This window comes from Limanda limanda, chromosome 11 (genome assembly GCF_963576545.1).
Source record: "Limanda limanda chromosome 11, fLimLim1.1, whole genome shotgun sequence".
NCBI lineage: Eukaryota > Metazoa > Chordata > Actinopteri > Pleuronectiformes > Pleuronectidae > Limanda > Limanda limanda.
This window is the reverse complement of record NC_083646.1, coordinates 8280720-8301285: the sequence shown is the minus strand read 5'-3', so window position 1 is coordinate 8301285 and position 20566 is coordinate 8280720. Positions and strand designations below refer to the sequence as shown.

At 38.8% G+C, this 20566-nt stretch overlaps 1 protein-coding gene across 1 annotated transcript in view; it reads left to right on the top strand.

Annotated features, from left to right (window-relative positions):
• Positions 1-19142, top strand: part of grik3 (glutamate ionotropic receptor kainate type subunit 3) — an 80018-nt gene extending 60876 nt beyond the window's left edge. The window contains exons 11-16 of the mRNA XM_061080900.1: positions 4981-5204; positions 9001-9119; positions 14212-14429; positions 17503-17728; positions 17978-18228; positions 18948-19142. Coding sequence (XP_060936883.1) covers positions 4981-5204; positions 9001-9119; positions 14212-14429; positions 17503-17728; positions 17978-18228; positions 18948-19142 — 1233 coding nt within the window. The remainder of the gene's footprint in view (positions 1-4980; positions 5205-9000; positions 9120-14211; positions 14430-17502; positions 17729-17977; positions 18229-18947) is intronic.
• The last annotated feature ends 1424 nt before the right edge of the window (positions 19143-20566 follow it).

The window sequence follows — 20566 nt, the reverse complement described above, 5'->3', positions numbered from 1 at the left end:
AGGTCAGCGCTGTACTCAGCTGAAAACTTGTAATAGCTTAAGTGGCATTTAGTGCAGGGAATCGTATGGCAGGAGTCAATGGCTTGGTGCTGAAAGGGTTGAGAAAGGTGGACATCCACTACACTTTGTATCACCATCCAAGCTTCTTGCTAGATCCATGTTGATAACAATAACCTTGAGGGGATCAAATGGATTACTAAAGGCAGAGAACACTGGCACCGAGATGAAGATGCATGGTTCCCTCATTAAATTGCACATTCACTCGTTGTATTAGTCTGTTCTTCAGTTTAAAGGGAGTTGGTGCAGGTTTCCATTTAGTTTGTTCATTAACTCAGTCAAATATAAAAGAAGAATGAGTGTGAGTGAGGTTTACACGTGTTTTGAGGAGATCTAGCATCTGGGGATTGAGACCTTCTGAAAACAGTGCTAATCTTCTATGTTTACTCCATTTGCTTTGGTTTACATCTTTAAAAAGTTAGAAACAATAAAGCAATAAACAAATACAGTTCACGAAATTGCATTTAAACTTGATTCTTTTGATAAGACACTTATATATTGGAGCCTTTCTTAGGTCTATTGCCTTTGTAAATAGCAGCAGAAGTGTAGATTAGAATCTGTACTGCCAGTTATTGCTTTTACTGTTCCTTATCACATGACCAAGGATGCATGACGTTGCCTTTGTGGATTTTTAGTCAGTTCTATTTTGTGGTCTAGTGCTTTCCTTACCCTTGTCGGTATGGATAAGCTGTTCGTGATTCAGCAGACCTGAAACATAAACGTTAAGGCAAGCTCAAGAGATCTGACCCTGGAGTGATATGAGAGGCCAGTGAGAAGACGTAGCTAACTACAAACTACTGCAGCTATATTTCTTCTAAACTTGTGACATGTATCTATGCAGTAAGTCGGTATCCATACAGAATGGTCTATTTGAAAAACCTATTATAATAATCCATTGTGTTCACAACATACAAATAGATACAGAAGGTAGTAGACGTCAAAAGTCATAATTTGTATCTGGTCAATTTGTATTCATAACTTCTTTCTATTTACCCCTTAAAAACCGATTGTCCCTCCGCTGTAAAACAGATAAATAAGATCTGTAACAGTTTACTGGGGATCAGTGGCTTTACTTAAAAAAGGGTCATGACATTAGATAAGGTCTGTATTAGTGTAGAAAACAGGGAAAAGTGTTGGTTTATGCTGATAAAATGGTGCTGCAACACTTAGACTCCTGCGTTAAAACTATCAGCTCCCATAGTGTAGCCTCATAAATCATAGTTCCATTATAGAAATTACACAAAATTGTTTGACTGACATATTTTTAAGAGAACATGACTTGGGTTTATTAAAATCAGTTGTAAGCCTCCATTTGTGTCTATAATTCATTAAGATTTGTTGCAGAGAAGGAGAGAGTACAAATCTGTGTGTGTGAGTTTTTTTATGTGTTTTGAATGTGATACTATTACACATTTCAATCCTCGTGTTACCGATGCTTCTGAATGAGTAACTGCGACATTGCCAAGTGCAGCGATTTAGTATTGTGTAACATACAGCCCTTTATTAGCCTGTGTGTAGTCACAAAGCTTGCTGTGGTGCCAAAGGGCATTGTTTGGAAGGTGCTAAATGATGCAACAGGCCTTGTTAAACTTGATTTAGCCACAATAGATGATCACTTTAATCATGCTGTGATGGAAATGTTAACAGCGTGCTTAGCACATCATTTGTTTCAGTCATGGCAATTAATCTTTGCTTCAACACATAAGTTATAGCCGGCCCAAATCCTCTTACACATATAGATAGTGGACGAGACTTGAGCCGGAATGATAAGCTGAAGCAACGTCATTCATTTGTATTCAGGTAGAAACGCCCATAATTGGGTATTTCGTGGGGGAAACATGTAACTGCAAGTGTGTGTGACTTTGATTTTAATCTCAGAAGCAGGATTAGGTAGTTGTGAGAGTGGCTAACCAATAGCTGTAAGAGCATGAGTTAAACTGCCACAGCAGCAAACATTTCCCTTGAGTAAATCACATTCCAGACGACCTCACTCTGAAGCCCGCTGCTTATGCAAAGTACCAATTTCTTGATTACAGTAAGTGCGCTTCATCATTAGCCCTTTGTATATTTGATACCAGACTACAGCATATGAGACCGTTCGTGTGTATCTATATTACTGTGTGTGGTCAGTACATAAATGTCACACTGTGCATTTGTTTCCCACAACGCTTTTTTTGTATAAGAGTACAACTGGCGAATAAAACCGTTTTATTTTTACATTGCTTCAGCATTCAAATATCAACAATAGCTTTTGGTTGTCTGAACAATCATTTCAGCAGATTGTATTTCGGCAATAATAATCACAATCTTCAGAAAAATGTGCATTTCAATCTGTTCTAAATCAGTAGGATATCAAATTTGCATTAGTCAATTATTTCGAAATTATTCTTATATCACACTACCTGCTCTGAGATGCATGTAGACTACGGACTGTGTAAATAAGTGGCAAAAGGCTTGGTTGTAATTAGCACATAATTACTGCATATTTGGAATTGAGTAAATGCACTGATAACATCCCTTAGTCTAAGGTCAGCGTACAGTTAAGTTAAAAATAAATACTTTAATTCAGTTGCAGTCTTATACATACTCCACAGAGCTGCGTCAGCGCAGGAGAATGGTTTGACTGCAGCCATTATCATTCTGCTATATAGGGGGAAAATGCTGTGGCTTGTTTATATTTCTTTTTAACCACACACAATTGTCTTTTAATCACAATTGTCTTGGGTCCCACTAAGCCAAGGATACAGTTACGCTGCCCCTGCAAAACAGTATTGAAGGGGAGGGACATTTGGAATATTTGCATATTCCAAATATCTCACATATATATCTCTCTATATAAAGATATATATGTGTGTGTGATCACTGCACTGAAAATGACAATTTACAGAAATATAGGAGTACAAAACAGTAAAGGAATGATTTTATGATCCAAGTTATTGTCAAAACTTGCCTTTGTAGGTTGCTAGCTCAGAGGTTTTTGTCTATGTGGACTTTGAAAAGGTTTACAACCAGGAAGTGGACAGGTGGAGAAGAGCTGGCTTACACCTGCAGCCTATATTCAGCTAGTCAGACTATCTTAGTTTTAACTTCATGAATCCTCCAGGCTGTTGTCAGGTGAGAAGGTCCAGAGGGAGAATACCACTAAGCCGACCATCTGCAAACCTAGATAACACCAAGCCATGTGGCATGCACTATCAGGTTATCTTGCATATGCCCAGTTTGTGTGCCTAAGCGGCAAGCAGAACAAGGACATGCAGCATGTATATTAGCTTGCCGTAGGGATGTCTGCAATCGCATGCTGGTTGATCTTCCGGCTGAGTGGCAGGTTGGTTCAGAGCTGCAGTTGGCAGCAGAGAACAGAGGGAGCAGTATGTGATGTACAAATTTGAATATTTTAAGAGGGACAGCAGAGGCACGACAGGATGCCCTGGTTTTCCCATCTTTCCATCTCTTCAGAGGCCACTGTGCATTTAACCACCATGGTGCTGACCACAGGAGTGCATAATCCACAGTGCCACATGCAAAGTGGAAATGTTTTCTTTCTGACCTTTGTTTACTGCTGTGTGGAAGTTATCAAGTGAATCTGCGGGAAGAGCTGTTTGAGCCACAGGGGAAGCTAAATTCATGTTATGAATAGCCGTAGGGCCCCGAAAGTGAATAGAAATGATGGTTAAGCTGGTAAAAACAGAGAAGATGACATAGAATACATCAGCTCGCAAGAGGAGGGCAGGACATAGCTGCATCACTCAGCTCAGCTTTTCATCTCATTAAGATTGAATGTGTTTGTGGAACCAGCACATTCCAGTCTTGTAGGGTTAGATGTCAGGGTTTTGCATAAAATACTAAAAAACACACAAGCTGTCTCATATTACTTGGTAAAAAGGCTGTACAGGGAAGTGCTGTACGAACAAGTCCTTTTCCTCTTCCACTGCTCGATGTGTAGGAAGAAAAAAAGCCTCCCTTTGTGATGGGTCTGGATTCTTGGAAGAACGAGGTATTCGAGCGTGAACCAAGCAGCTGGTTTCATTAACCTCCTGTCCAGACATGGTGCAGGGGGAGTTGTGAGGAGCGTTGAAATGAACAGTAACCTTCCGAATATGCAGTGATACGCACACAATAGGTGACTGAAACGTATCTGTCATGCTCAGCAAGTCCTTTGTACAATGCCATAATCGTGTCATTATTCTGTTGACGTTAGGTAATGGCTGTAAAGATGGAGCAGCACATGATACATTAGAACAATTTCTGTTTTCATTGGAGACAAAAACATGTTTCACATTTACTATTTACCAATTGTATTATCATATTTGAAATGAATGACTGTAAATGCTTATGTGTTGCCTCACATTAAATAAAATAAATCTTAAAAATAAAATCTTAAAGCCTCCTGACACACAAGTCACAGTATCAATGATATAACATGACTAATACTTGAAAGCATATTCTCGGTGTATTTTACCCACTCAAAGTAATGCTAATGTCAGCATGTTAACAGGCTTATAATAACAATGTTAACATACTATTTCATAGTTGTTGAGATATATTCATCAAAGTTATAAATATCAACTCCATGGTTGTACAAAAGGAACACGGCCATCCACTATATTGAGAAGGTCGTTGCTTCTATCCCCTGTTCCCTTATTCTGCATGCGGACGTTTCAAATGGCTCCTGATGGCTGTGCCGGCAGTGTGTGAATGGTGTGTGTTAGAAAAAGGTCTGTGTATAAAAGCGACCTATTTAAAGTGTCTGTAAAGGGTGATGTGACTTGAGTGGTCGATAGTCAGGTTCATCACCAGTGTTATTAGAATTCATCCTCTGGGTACCATGAATCTTTCTACTACATGTCTTGGCAATCCCTAATTGTGACAACAAACTAACAGTCAACAAAGAGCAAACTAACTGTTTTTGTTTGTCCTCTACAGAGAGCAGACTTGGCAGTGGCTCCTCTTACCATAACCTACGTGCGTGAAAAGTTTATTGACTTCTCCAAGCCCTTCATGAGCATGGGCATCAGTATCCTGTATCGCAAACCCAATAACACCAACAACGGCTTCTTCTCCTTCCTGAATCCCATGACTCCCGACATCTGGGTCTACATTCTGCTCGCCTACCTCGGGGTTAGCTGTGTCCTTTTTGTCATTGCCAGGTAAGTGTAAAATGTCTATGCAATTCTTTCCAGCGGGTCTTTCATGAATTTGTCCATAGGACCCTTGAATAGACATAATTTACTCAGCTATTACTGCACTACTACAGCCAGTTTCTCATACTGTGTAAGCTGCCAGGTAGTGATCAACACAGTTATGTCTGCATGAGTTCTACACAGCCCAGAAGTGGGAGGAGGAATACAACACACTCCAGCCACTTGAGTTGCAAAGTCCTGTGAGATATCTTTGGAACTAACAATGCAGCTTCAAACGATTTGCCTTTAGAAGATCGTTAAAAAAAAAAAATGAAAGAGTGGCAAAAGCCAAGATTATAATTTTCAGCAGAACAAAAAGCAATAAATATACACACCTGATGTGAAGCTCCAAGGGCAGAATCTACAGTATTTATTGTTCATCTTTAGCACAAAAAAACAAAATTACTGGCAGCAATTAGTGAAAGTTATTATGGATGGAGATTATCAATGTGACTAAAGAGTACTTCACTTGTATTTTTCTTTCTTTTTGGCCATGAGCATGATGAATATCCTGTTAGTGTCATTGTCAGTCTTTCCTGCTGCTTCTCATGCAAAGTGGTGCTTGAGGAAGTTCTTGAAAACCGGGCGTTGAAAGGAGTTCTGGGGTTTGAGAGCAAACAGCTGCGCTCCTCTTTCCTCATTCGTTGTTGTGAGACCAAACACATTCTGGAGTGGCTTCACATAAATACAAAATCATCTTAAATTGTTGCATCAGTTTTTATGGGGGGGGGTTTGGATGTCGGCCGAAATAGCTGAAAAGCTGCATATTCAAATGTGCATCATGCAACGATACAGAAAAGTGAACAATGAGAGGGCTGCTTCAGCACCAATGGGCAATTCTAAATGCTGGACAGAGTTGTCAAGGTTTGGTCATACAGAACATCTGCTAGATTCTATTAATCATGCTGAAAGGTACATTTTATTTATTTGTTCAAAAGCACACATTATTTCATAACTGTAGATGAATATAATAAAAGATAATGCTTGTATTAACGTTTACCTTCAAACTAAGAGTGATTCAAGAGAATGTAAGTCCATAATAGAAAACCTGAAAAGATATACCTAAAAAAATCCCCCAAATAACAGAGGTTAAGATATGTTGGTTTGCAAGGAGTGAGAATTAGTTGCCATCTGTATATTCAATGTGCGAATACAAATATTTTATCATCATGGTACACAGAGATTTATAGTTTCAGTGTGTAATATTTAGGTGAAAGGGATCTATTGAAGTCTAACACAGGTTCTCTTTAGGGTAGTGTAAGATTTGTTAACTGTAAGAGAACATTTATAATTTAAATCATATTATTCAAAACCAACAGCATTTGGTAAGTAAAGATTTGACTTGTAATTTTTAAATTTGAAGACTAACGGGAATGCGGTTGAAAAGGATTTTTGCTGTAGCCAGCTCAAGTTTGTTATTAAATGCATCTGTGATCAAATTGATCCATAGCTGATTGTGTTTTTCAGTAAACTTGTGAATTATTGCCGACGACTATAAATCACAAATGCATTAGAGGTTTGTTTGAAAAAAATGATCGCAGGGGCATAAAAAAAAAATGCAGTCAGTGTTGTAGAAGTGGGGAAATGAGTGTAATTTAATGACTAGCAGAACTGAAACATTAGTTGAAAGTGCAGGTTGCATCATTGGCTGCAATGTGCAAATTATATATAATGTCTGTAAATGCAACCATGGAGCGTTTTGCTTTATATGATGCTTGGATGCCAAGCAGGTTTCCAGACCTCCTCTTGGACGTAGGCTGTTCTCCTGGCCGACGGTTAATAGTGTTGTTTAGCAGGCAATTCTGTACGTGGCTGCACAGTCTGAATGTGAATTTGAATGTGCTTTTTAGAAATTAGCAGAGAATTCGAGCGAGACAAATCAGCCTTGTAACATTTTCTGTGTCAAGGCTGCACTTAAAATAGATTAAAAAATAATATTAATTCATTTGTGTCATGTTTATGTCCTTTTCATGAGAGTTTTGGATTTACGAAACACATTTACCATGCCTCTTCACTATCAACCTGCTTAAGTTATCTGACCATGGCTTTCAATTCAACATTAAAGTAAAACAAAAATGAGACTGGGGGAATTAATTGAAATAGTAGGGAGCACCATATTAGTACGGCAGTAGCCCAAGGCCTCTCTGGAGTCTTAAGAGAAACACTCAGAAATGGAAACACCAGTGAGTATATTTAATAGTTTTAATTTAAATGCACAAGAGACTGCGCTTAGAAGAGTCAACGTTGGACCAAAATAAACCCTTATGCTCAAAAGTTCAGACGTTTAAACTGCTATCATAAAATTTGAATTATTTGAACAGAGACTACATTGTGAAGCAGTTTCATGATTAGCCAACGATTCTGTTCAGCAGCTGATTAACATTACCAAATATTTCTGCAGAATGTAATTAGAGTGAAGTGTATCTATCTCTGGAACAATAAAACATATTTTTATATTCACTATAGCCCATCACAATGGAGAACAATGGAGAATGCAATTGTGAGGATTCACCTTGGTGGGTTCCAGGGATATGGACCCTTTACTTAATGTTTTTTTTTTTAGCCATTAGCACTGTCTGTATCTCCTTAAAGTAATAAATATGCCACATTTCTATCTGAGATAATATCTGCAGTTTAAGGGATTCAATTCTACTGGAATTCACCTGGAATACTGACACATTATATAAAAATATATTTCAAAAGGGAGAAAGCTGTGACATTAAGTGTGTTTTATCTCAGCGTCTGCCTTTTAAAAGGACTTGAGCAATAAAAGTGTGAAGCATTATCAGGCAAGTGTCACATTAAATGGCAGAGATATGGAAAGATTCCTTTTGGGTTACTTTAGGAGAAGTCCTCACATTGTCAAATGTGCCATTTTAAACCATCTGAAAAATACTCTCTTGCCGCGTTGGTCACATTTAACTACAAAGCACACAAAAAGTGCAGGGTTTTTTCTAAAGATAAGACTTAGAAACCAAAAGCGTTTTGATCTACAATGTTTTGGACTTGACATTTCATCAAGGATTAAACTTTTAAAATGTTCAAACATATAAAACTTACTCATGTAGATTTTTCCCTACATGCCCATGTTATAGCCATACACAAAGCTGCATGACTCACTGTCTATGTGTGAAGAACGGTTCAAAGAACTGTGTGTAATTTGAAAGCTGTAGCTTGCAGTGATGAGTATATAAACAACTTTTAACCAACTCAGTAGTGACTCTCAGCCATACCAAATTCTGTGTTTTTTTGAGCTCATTGTTTGTTTTAAAGCCGATAGCCTCACTGTTTTAATGTCAAACTCATTTCTAGCAGCAGCAAGCAGAAATTGTCAGCTAAAAAGCTTAGATAAACCAAATGTAGATTGAGTGCCCACCTCCAAATGGCAGAGACATACCAAACAAAACTATACAGTATTGAAAAGGTGGATCATTATCTGCTGTATTTGGATATAAGCAACTGTCTCTAATCAAGATACTTGTTCCACTGCCACAAGTGGAACAATTAATTCAGATTGTTTGAAGTACTACATTGTCGAGCAGCCTTCACAATAGTTATTTCTCTTTTTACTCGACACGAAAGGTGAAACTCGAAAATAGCTGCAAATCTCAGAATAGCTCGTATGCTAATATATTTCAGATTTTAAAATTCCTCTTGAGCAAGGAACAGTGTTCACAAAGGATAAATACTAGAGGAAGCTTTGCATTTTTTCAGATCGGTAAAGCTTTAACAAAAGCTTTCTAACTTCTTGTTTCGTTCCAAGGTTCAGTCCATATGAATGGTACGATGCACATCCGTGTAACCCCGGATCAGATGTGGTGGAAAACAACTTCACCCTCTTCAACAGCTTCTGGTTCGGTGTCGGCTCCTTAATGCAACAAGGTACAGCGGCACACACATTCCCTTCCCTGTCAAAAACAATACTGTCACGCCCCCCTCCCCCCCCCATCCTCTCCTGTGCATGGCTAGCTCCCACTTTCTGCCTCTTTAAGCTCCATGATTTCCATTCTGTGACTGTTTCATAAGACATTTACCTGTCAAGAACAACTGCCGAGCTCATGACAAAGGAAGGCTGTTGTCAGCTACCTGCTGTTTAAAAAGAGAAGAGTAGGTGCCAGCCACTTGTCAGAGATTGGCAGGTAAGGATGGAAAACATTGCCGCATTTATTTGTCCATAACACAGTCGCTGGCCCTGCACAAGAGCTCTCTGAGTGTCGGGACAAAAAGGGTAACTCGAAGTACATGTCTGACAAATGCCAGCTGTCAGCCATGCTCCAACTGGCTGGTGTGATGTTTTCAGCGCCGTATGAAATGGACTTTTAGTGCCCCGCTGTAGAGAATCCATATGTCTCAGTCAAAACAGTTAAACACATAGCCTATCAATTAAATATACTGTATATATTTATGATTGTATATAAATGTGGACAATGTGACAACTCCCATTCACTTGAATGGTAAAGTGGGCTGTATATCTATCTAATAATTCCAACAATATCCATCTGTCTGTCTGTATGTTACAAAGTTGAATTTAGTACGATGTGAAATGTTCAATGATAACAAAATTTGAATAAACAGGCGATCAGCGCTCTGTGGCGGTGGCGGCTGGGACTCATCAACGCAAGTGATGTTGTCGTTCACAACAACAGCAACAGATTCTCCAGTTGGGGGGGTTGTGCACACTGAGTCGAGCTTTAAATGAACAGGTGAAAAGCTCTTTGTGCAGCAGTAGTGGTGCAGGCTCAGGGTTCTGCAGAGTGAGTCCAGCAGCAGCAGGTCTTTACTAGCTGCAGCTCTATTGCTGTTGTTTTTACTTTGACAGTTTCAGAGAGAAAGCTGCAACCAGCATTATCACGTCAAGTCCATTCCAGACAGGCAGGTTTAGAATGGGCACTGCACCAGTATCATGTAATGCACACATTTTATAGCCTAAAAACAACAGCACCCATTTCTTCTTTCAACAGAAAAAAACAAACATACAAAAATTCCAGCTGCAGATTAAATTCTACCTTTGGACGGTAGAAACCAAAGGATTACAAATAGGTTTTCACTCGTTAGGTGTCCCTTAAAGGGATCGGTAAGCAAATGAAGGCCCCAGAAATAACTTAATGAAGTCAACTGTGGAGGGAAAAAAGACCCAAGTAACAAAATGTTTAACCTCAATGTAACAAGACAAATCAAGGATGCTCCGAGAGACCCGGGAGTGGATCTGTGCCCGTAAGGACAGCAAACACATTCAGCAATTCATTAAGCACAGAAGCTCGGCAGCACTCTTGTGAAACTGCAGAGCAGCTCTGCCAATTTGCTGGTGCAGACAGAGGGCTACGGATGTAGCTGCAGCGTGCAGGGGAGGGAAAGGAGAGGGAATCAAATCAAAATGAGCAAGTTAGTAGCCTATAATATTAAACTAAACAGGGGAGAATTCACTATTATAATGTATACAGTGGCCGACTGTCTGTCTGTCAATGCCTGAGCTTCTGTGTGTCTCATATTTACCGTGGCTGACTAAAGCAGCTGCTAATCAGCTCTTATTCATAGCTCATATGGAGAAAAAAAATCTCACTGGGAAATCTGAATTAACATGAAGTTCATGTCTGAACATATGGTGCATATTTTCCGTCATGTCACATTACCGTTTTGACATGATCTTTAAATGAAACACTGTCAAAATGTCTTGACAGGGAGATTGAAAGTCGTCTGTGTTTCGATTTTACACAAATGATTCTGGGATCCTGCGACACCCAGTTGTCCTACAGCCTCTCGTAGCACATGCTGCCACTGGTATCCGCACCGATGTATATTTTGTTTGTGTCACATAAACAGGCATCTCTTGCTCGTATGCCAAACTGTGACAGCAGCCGAGACGGGAGCCATTTCCGTGACATGTTTAAAATGCAAATGGTGTGTTTGAGGGGATCCAGAAAAAAAAAAATCAACCAGCTTGTCTGTGGGAGGGAGGTGTCACAGATAACACAAAGAACACAAAATACGAGGAGGTGCAAAAGCAAACACTTTGTGCGCTTCAAATGCATTCCTGGGGGTCTCAGTAGACTTCTGCTCACAACAAACATATGTCTGATCATTTTCCGCAAATTGGTTTCCTCATATAAAATAATTTTTGAAAGCACATTTGATTTACGAGTTGATTTATTCCCAATTCTCTCAATCTCTGTGACATTATTGCTTTCATTTTCTAGCCGCAGTTTTTAAGCCTGGAATATTATATTCTCTATTTGGTTCTTCATGCAAGATTTAATTTGCGATGGCATTTTGTCTGTGGTTAAGAAACTGGAGCCTCTTTTAGAGATTCAGATCCAGATTTACTTGCAATGCAATAAACATTTCCATTCACAATTGACATAATTTCAAAGTAATTAACACTGAGTAAAAGCCCCCAGCACTGAACAGCAGCTTTTGTGTGATGATTCTATAGAGAAAAAGCTAAGTGCAGGTAATGTTCTCATGGGAAAGCCCAGTTCTCTCATATTAATGTGGGGCATTGCTAGTGGGGAGAAACACTTCAGACATTGGGGGCATCATGTTGAGCACAAGGATCTCCTGGATTCACAGAGAACAGCTTTTTGTGTCCCAAAAGACTGACAATTCAAAAAGCATCATTAGATGCAAAACAGTCTGTTCATTTGCACAAAGGAGAATAGCAGAGTGACTTCTTTATGATCTCCTCTTTATAAATGTGGAGCTCTGTCTCGTTAGTAGAAGCTACAGAAATATCTATATAGTTACTACACAGTTTGTAGTTTTGCTTTATTTAGAAGAAATTTTACCGTCTTGATTCTTGTTGTTCTTGGTTTGTACCCTCAGGGTTGAATGCACTTATTGTAAGTCGCTTTGGATAAAAGCGTCAGCTAAATGAAATGTAATGTAATGTAATGTAATACACATGCTCAAGTATTCACTGATGCCGTAAGACATACAGAATCAATTAGTAATCAAATGGAATTATTTAACTCTCACAAAAAACTACTATTCACACTTAATAATATTAATATTACAGAATAACTGAATCATCAAGAATGGAAATGTAAAGACTCAAAACTCCCTATTCATCTTGAGACATTAATCCTGAGACTGCATGAAAAGATAAATCTAACTGGTTTCACAATGCAGTGAATTAAACACATATTGTTGTAATATTATTATATATTTTTGTAATATAATCATAAATGTAATGTTAACTCCTTTTCTTATGTTTTTCGTATATTTCTTTGTATCTTCTTTAGCGATTCTAATTTAAAAATATTGTAGAAATTCTTAACTTGGTCACAAACACGCAGGTCCTACTATTGATTATAATAGTTTTCATAATTGTACACAACCATCTACGGCATTCATGTCAGTGAGATATGTGATATTTACTGTAACAGAGTAAGTGTTGTTTTTCCTGAAAGAACGTTAAATTTCCCTTGGTTTCCTTGAAGTCCTTCTTAGAGTAAACAAATGCCATTTTGACATCGTTTTGTTTCCCTGGCACAATACGACTGATCTGTTTTTTGAATTTATTAGTCTTCTGATGCAGCGCCACACACAGTTCCCTGCTGACAACAGGGCTTTATAGTGTGGAATTCAATTGAGTTACCCGTTGCTTCACTTCATTTTTAGTGCGACCAGGGAATGCATCTGGATCTTCCCCCTCTGAAGTCAGAGTGAATTAAGGGACGCTCCTGTTGTCCCTTGTTTGCAACCATGTAGTCTTCGTCAAACCTCAAAGGACAAATCCAATCAAATTTGGTGGGAGAGGTTAAAGAGCTGACCACTCTGCCCCCCTTCTGTGGGCTTGTTACTCTTCAGAATTGCCCTCATAAATCTTCTCAGTAAAGTAACAGAGTGCACAAAGCACAAGGGTATTTTAAAGGTTGTCAGAGATGAGATATAAAGTAACTTTAGTACCAGTCAGTGTACCATTGTAAACATAGTATTACTCAGCAGAGGACCACTCAAAGTCAAGGCTGATTCAGAGCTGTAATGTCACTCGGGCTCCGCACAATTGTATATCTTGATTCTTTTTGCATTTATTTATACAGACTGTGATGATTTGTTTGCAAAATAGACCTGTGTGTACGTCTTGTAATCCTGGCGACGTGACGAGATAGAAACAGAGAAGGAAAACTGAGTGAATTATAATTGTTTCTGTTACATGTCTCATTTATATTTAATCTGACATCCCACAGAGATGCAGTTTTCACAGCAATACATCAACTCGTATGTTCACCAAAACTCATTTCCGAAAAAAATTAATTAACAATGGGAGAAGGTTCCACTGCTATTGATGCCAAAAGATAAATCTAAATTGGGAACTTAATGCCAAAAGTCCTTTCGCAAATCTGTCGTAGTGATTACAGTCCAGAGCAAATGCCTAACTGATGAGTATGACTTAGGAGTGTTTGAATTTTACAGGGACTAGTGACTTTTCTTAATTCGCTCATTAAAGGATGTTGATGCTTATTTTAATTTCAATTAAGACATATTTTTATTGAATTTCGATCTAAAGGCAAAATAAAAACCCAAACAATGATGATTTATTAAGTCAAACAAAGAAGAACACCAAATCAAACTACCAGAGTTTACATTTCTTGATAGTGGGAGGAAGTAGAGATGCGTCATCTATCTCTATATACAGTCTATGGTAGTGACACACAAGCTATGGGTCGTGTGAGAGGACTTGTTGAAATAAAACTGTAGTCATCTGCAACCAAAGCCTTAACTGAGAGGTTTTTTACACCCAGTGTCAAATCCTTGGAAACTAACCACTTACAGGTCTGATCTACCTATTTCTTAACTTCGAGTTTATTCTAACCTGACAAACGCTGACGGTACCTTGATCAACACCAGTTGCACTGCCAGTAATGTTTACAGGCTAATTAACACTAATGTCAGTGATCATGTTTCTGCATTTGTTAAATTTTGTTACCGAGTTGACAGCTACAATTTCATCTTTCTCACTTTGTGTTGCTTACAGGCTCAGAGCTGATGCCCAAAGCCCTGTCAACCCGGATCATTGGCGGGATATGGTGGTTCTTCACACTGATCATCATATCATCCTACACAGCGAATCTAACAGCTTTTCTCACTGTGGAGAGAATGGACTCGGCTGTGGACTCAGCTGACGACATCGCCAAGCAGACAAAGATTGAGTATGGAGTCGTCAAAGATGCCGCAACCATGTCCTTCTTCAGGGTACGGTACTAGCATGAGCAGCTCCATTGAATCAAGCCATTTATCTATTCTTGAAATCAATTTCATTCATATTTTAAAACATATTTTAAAAAACTAAAGGTTCCACTATCATTTTATGGAATTGTTGTAATCATTTCCATTTCCAAGTTAAAAACAAACTGTAGCTAAAGTTTGTTAACTATAAACTCATACAGTAATAGTGCTGTAAAAGTTGTGTGTTCAGAAATGTGGCAAGATGTTGAATCTCGAGTTTTTAAATGGACTTTTTGAAAAATATTCTATATCTTTTCTTTCTATATCTTTATTATTTATTTATCTTTCCCCAGTTAGATCTTAAGTCCCACAGCAAAGACACATTCTTCAGCTTCTCCACTCCTCTACACTGTTTGATGTGTTCCTCCATAATGATTTTTTTATTCCAAAGTTTCAGCGTTTGCCTGCAGGGTCCTTCACTTTATTTTATTATTTTTGAGCAATAGATGTTGCTGCTGCTGCTGCTCTGGTGCTGAATAACACATGTAACAGACTTACTGTTTCTCCAAGTAAGAAAATGAAAACACTAGGCATTTATATTGAAGATAGTCCATAAGTTTACAACAGTCAATAGCAAGACACGAAAAAGAGAAGGGATTCTTCTTGGGCACCCTCCTCCCATAGTTTGTATGCCCTGAAAATTTTGTAGCTGAGCTCATAAATGTTGTAGGCTTCATTGTTGAGTTTGCTGAAAGGTTTATGATTTGGATCCTGCAGCTTCGAGAACGTGTTTGGGTTCGGGATATTTGCTCATATGATGTGCATTGAAATCATTATTGATGACTTTTGTACATCTTTTTTTTGTATTATGCTCATATTCAGGCTCATTATTTGAATTTGGGATATATATAACTTAAAAAGGTATACAAGCTCTAATGTTGACACACATCTGAAAGGCTTGGTTTTAGCTACCATGTCTTTGAGCCCCCCCCCTCGCTGGACCAATATGTTGTGAAGGCTTCAAGCACATAAAGGAAAAGTTTTCTCCACTCTTGCTTTACCTGGCTTTAGTTGGGAGCATACATAACACAGAGGAATTGGAAAAACTGAAAAAGCCTGTGTATTCTTTAGGAAAAGTATTTAGTTAGTTAATAACAATGTAAGTTTGCTAACTTATTACATTTCATCCCATGAATATTAAATGGGGTGTAATGATAAAGAAGCAGCCTGGATCCAACCCGACTCGTTGACCCTTTGAAAAGAAATCAACCTTCGCTTCCTCTGATTAGCCATGTGAAGTTATTTGAGATCTTTCTGTGAACTTTTCTAAATTGCGGTTGTGATCGTCGCGTCATAAATAGAAGGCGACACAGGTGTCTAATTACCTCATCAAAGCGGCAAGGCTCGAGTGCCCTCTGCTCTCGCCTGCGCTCACAGAAGAGCCCTGATGATGTCGACTCGGTGAGGCAGAGAAGCAGGATAAATACTGAGGATAAGGGCTTTGCAAATGTATGGAACCAGAAGGATTTGGCCCTAAAGTTATGTTAGGGTGACATACTAAATTATGTGTTTTGCTTAAAATCTATTAAATGTGATAGGATTTGTATTTTAGGATAAGACCACTCAAATTAAATGGACTAAAGAAAATGGACTGCTGTACAAATTCACCAAGGAAGGTTCTGAAATAGATTTGTTTTGAAACGGATAGTACGAATTTAGTTATCAAAGGAAAATTGTTTCCTGTTGCAATAAAGATGAAAACATTGAACCAGATATTGTAATGAAGTATTACATGTATGTATAATAAATGTCATATATTTCTAGACACTGTAGTCACCCCCAGACATATGTAACTCTAAATAAGCATCATTACACCCCTTTAATATTCATGGCAGGAAATGCAGCCAATAAAAACACTGACCCCAAAAGACCAAATACAGTGTAATGCTAACTTCTGTAAATGTTCACCAAGATAATCATTTAGCAATGACAAGATATAAGAAGACACACTGTGCAAGTCACAGTGTCAGTGTCGTAATGAAACAGTTCCAACAAATACATCACGTTAGACACAATTTAAGATGTGCGAAGAAGGTTGCCATGTCAATTGAATGCCCTCCTATGAGGGGGTGCTGCTTTGTTAAATTCGTCAGGATATCAAGAGCACTGAAGGGCACATGTAGACAAGTCAACTGCTTCCAAAGGATGAAGTTTTCATTTGCTGTTAAAAGGTTGAAAGAAATTGCTGGAAGTGGCTGTATGCCATTTTGTACCCTGAGCAGGGAGAAGGGATCTATAGGGAAGCATTCATCATCAGGAGACCTTTTGAATCACAAACTGCTGTAATTCAAACCAGCATCAGTTGTCCTAAATTGCCATATTTTATTTTCTATATTTATTCTATATAAGAAGGACACTTACAAGTAATCCTAATTGGTGCTTTCAAGTTTTAATATCAGACTCACATCACAGTTTAAAACAACAAATACCGTGTTTCTACTGGAGTCACATATAATGGAGGGCTTCTTATAACAGCATCTTTCACAATTTGAAATGGCTTAAAGTCTTTAGACAGTAATTATCTAGGATTAGACATGGCATAAATGTGACCTCACATAAAATTGCATGAAATACCACATAGCCTGATGCAAGACTAATGGAGAGGCATTCTATTATTGCTGCTTCAGTAGCACTTATGAGAATAGATGTGCACAAAGCTTCAATTTACTCCCCTTTAATCCTGTAACAGTGGAGATCTGTGAGAGTAATCACATAAATCTGTTTGGTCACTGGCTAAAGAATCCATATTCGTAAAAAAAAAAAACTGTGTCTATAATGTAACAGATGTATCGCCTTTGACAGTTTTTAATCAGGCATTTAAAACTCCCCATGGGTGTACAGTCATTCTGCCCTTCATCAGGGGCGCTAACAGTATTTCAAAGTTAGGAGTAATTCAAGCTTCAATAATTTGGTCTACAAGGTTACTAACTATTTCTCAGTGATAAAAGTATTGCATATTTAATGGGGGTATTTCTGAAGGGAGAAAGATGTTCAAACAAGGTTACATTTATTTTAAAACTACTCTTTCCTTCCCTTTCAGAAATCTAAGGTTTCTACTTTTGAGAAGATGTGGGCCTTCATGAGCAGCAGGCCAAGCACGTCCCTGGTGAAGTCTATTGAGGATGGGATTCAGAGGGTGCTGAAGTCAGACTACGCCCTCATAATGGAGTCCACCACTATTGACTACATCACTAGGAGGAACTGTAACCTGACCCAGGTGGGAGGGCTCATCGACAGCAAAGGCTACGGCATCGGCACCCCCCTTGGTAAGACATGCAAATGACCTGCGAATATATTTGAGAATCAAAGTGATACAAAAAAAAATCCAGCTCTTTTGTGAGTAGTGTGTCGCCTTTTGAAGTATGAGGGGGATGCTTTTTACACAATGCAGCAGGACAAGATGGTTCTTTCTCCCTCTTAGTCAGACTGTGTGCCACAACGTGTTTATGAGCCTCATAATCACAGACTGCAGCTGGCATTTCTTCCAAGTAAAACCGGCCTTATGTTGTTTCCAGGCTCTCCATACAGGGACAAAATCACCATAGCGATCCTAAGCATCATGGAGGATGGGCGCCTACACATGCTGAAGGAGAAGTGGTGGAGCGGGAACAGCTGCTTGGATGAAGAGCGTCGTGAGGCAGGCCCCATGGGTATCCAGAACCTGGGTGGTATATTCATCGTGCTGGCTTCTGGCCTGGTGCTGTCTGTCTTTGTGGCGATTGCTGAATTCGTCTACAAGCTGAGGAAGACTGCAGAACGTGAGCAGGTGTATATCCCCATAAATCACACACAACATGCTATTTTATCTTAATTTGATCTCTCTTCTGTGGTTTAGCTGAATAGATGGGAAATTAGTCTAGAATTAATTTAATTACACTGCACAATTTTTTTTTGACCTTCATTTTACCAAAGAAGTTGCTTAACATGCCTATTTTGTTTTTGATCCTCAGCACATAGCCTCCAAACCCATGCTGGGCTCTATTCATGCCTTTTAGTTTAAATATGTTGTAAAAGGATTTGCATGTCTGTAGCTAATCCCCAGGAGTACTTGGCCGTAAAACTACAACATTTACTTATTTTTACAGGCATAATTGCAAATTGGAGCATAGAAAATTAATCCATTATTAGTCATTTAATATGGCAGAATAGCATGAACCCTTTACTGTTGTAAATAACTAATTTGACTCAAGCTAAGTGAGTTGTTGCGTGCACCATACTTGTTCATGCTTTCTGACACAGCAACAATAATGAGCGTTCAGGCTTCATGTGTTGGAGCTGTGATTTGACATTGCTGACAGCCACGGACACACACGCACGCACGCAAGCGTTAACACAATATGAATGTTGTGTTCTAATGCATTTTGTACTCTTTAGAGTGTTGACACTCTCTGCTGTCAGAACAATTTAAAGCTAAAGCATATACCCCCCATCCCTTTCCCCTCTTCTCTTTTTATTCTCCTCCCCGCATCCTCCCTTTTTGCCCAGAGGTCTTTGTGCAGTGCCATGGTGGACGAGATCAGACTGTCGTTCACCTGCGAGAGGCGAGTGAAACACAAGCCTCAGCCTCCAGTCATGGTGAAGACGGATGCAGTGATAAACATGCACGCCTACAACGACCGACGACTCCCGGGAAAGGACAACATGAGCTGCAGCACTGGGATGACTCCTGTGTTCCCATGACGTTGTGTTCCCCCCAGGGCAAGAACCTCATAAGCAATGTGTCAGGGGCAGTGCCAGAGACTAGAGACAATGGCATAGACGGAATCACCAGATACATCATCAACCACAGTGACATGGGGACACTCACAAAACACGGGCATCTCAGTGACATGGGGACACTCACAAAACACGGGCATCTCAAAATGGCAGCATCAGCCACACAGGTATGACAACATTCACCACTTTAATCCAAACCACAAAAGATTTGAAAAAAATAAATATGCGGGGGCGGTTCCGGGAAAAGAGTTCACCCAAATATTCAGTTTTAAGTCTGATGTTTACGTGCGCAACATAAAAACACAAGAAAATACAAATAATTTTAAGGAATCCTCATCAGTGAAGAGACTGATAATTGTACTGGACCGAAGTAAGACAAAAGGTTTTGATGAGAATGGCAATAAATGACAGATATACAAAAGGACAAGGAAGGGCAGTTTTCATTGATTTTGTTTTGTTAAATATCACGTTCTAACCTTTATCCTGTTGATTTATACAAACTCCTAAATGGCCTTTGACAGAAGAAAATAAAGTTACCTCAAACCAGTTGTCTAGGCTTATATGGTTATTTTTGAGTTAAAGACAGTAGGATATGATAAAGGATCGTTTGAATGCTTGGTTCACAGGGGCATTGTTAAAGTACTCCAACTGTTCAGCAGTTCCTTGGTTAAAGTTGTGATGTGTATATTGTTCCTCACAAATTAACCATTCATGCAAAACAAGCTACAATTGAGAGAAATCCATATTAAACAGGAAATTCCACTGTTGATGACTGGATCAGTGTTATGTGATAGATTTGGCCAGAAACACAAATTATTTCAGTAAGGATTTTTGACATGACTGAATTTGAATCATTTAAATTGCCAAAGATCTGACCATTTAACAACTATATAATGACAAGTTAGAGCAATAACTGCTCACTTAGCTTCTTAGAGAACACTCACTTTGTGATCCATGCAAAGTTAATCGGAGAGGTGTAAATTGGACTATCAAGGGGTTCTACGAATCCCTCGTTGCAGGGTATTATGTAGAAGGTGAATTGTATTTGGGGCGGTTGTGGCATTGTCTTTGCTTGGTTAAAATAAAAAACACCTCACTTCAAACTATCATTATCAACAAAGCTATCAAACAATAAGAAAACTACTGGATGAACTTCCCAATCCGTAAAAAAAAAAAGACATTGGTCCTTTGTGAACGATTAATCAATTCCAAAAGTCCAGGTTAAGTTTTTCACCATGGTTAAAATGATAGCATGCTACAGAATGGGATGGAAGGCATTGTATCAATAAAGAATTGTAAGGCACAGAGACTTCGACCTTAAAACTGAGTGCATTTAATTGTGACATATCCATCAAAATATGCGCTGGTCTTTGTCCATGGCTACATGA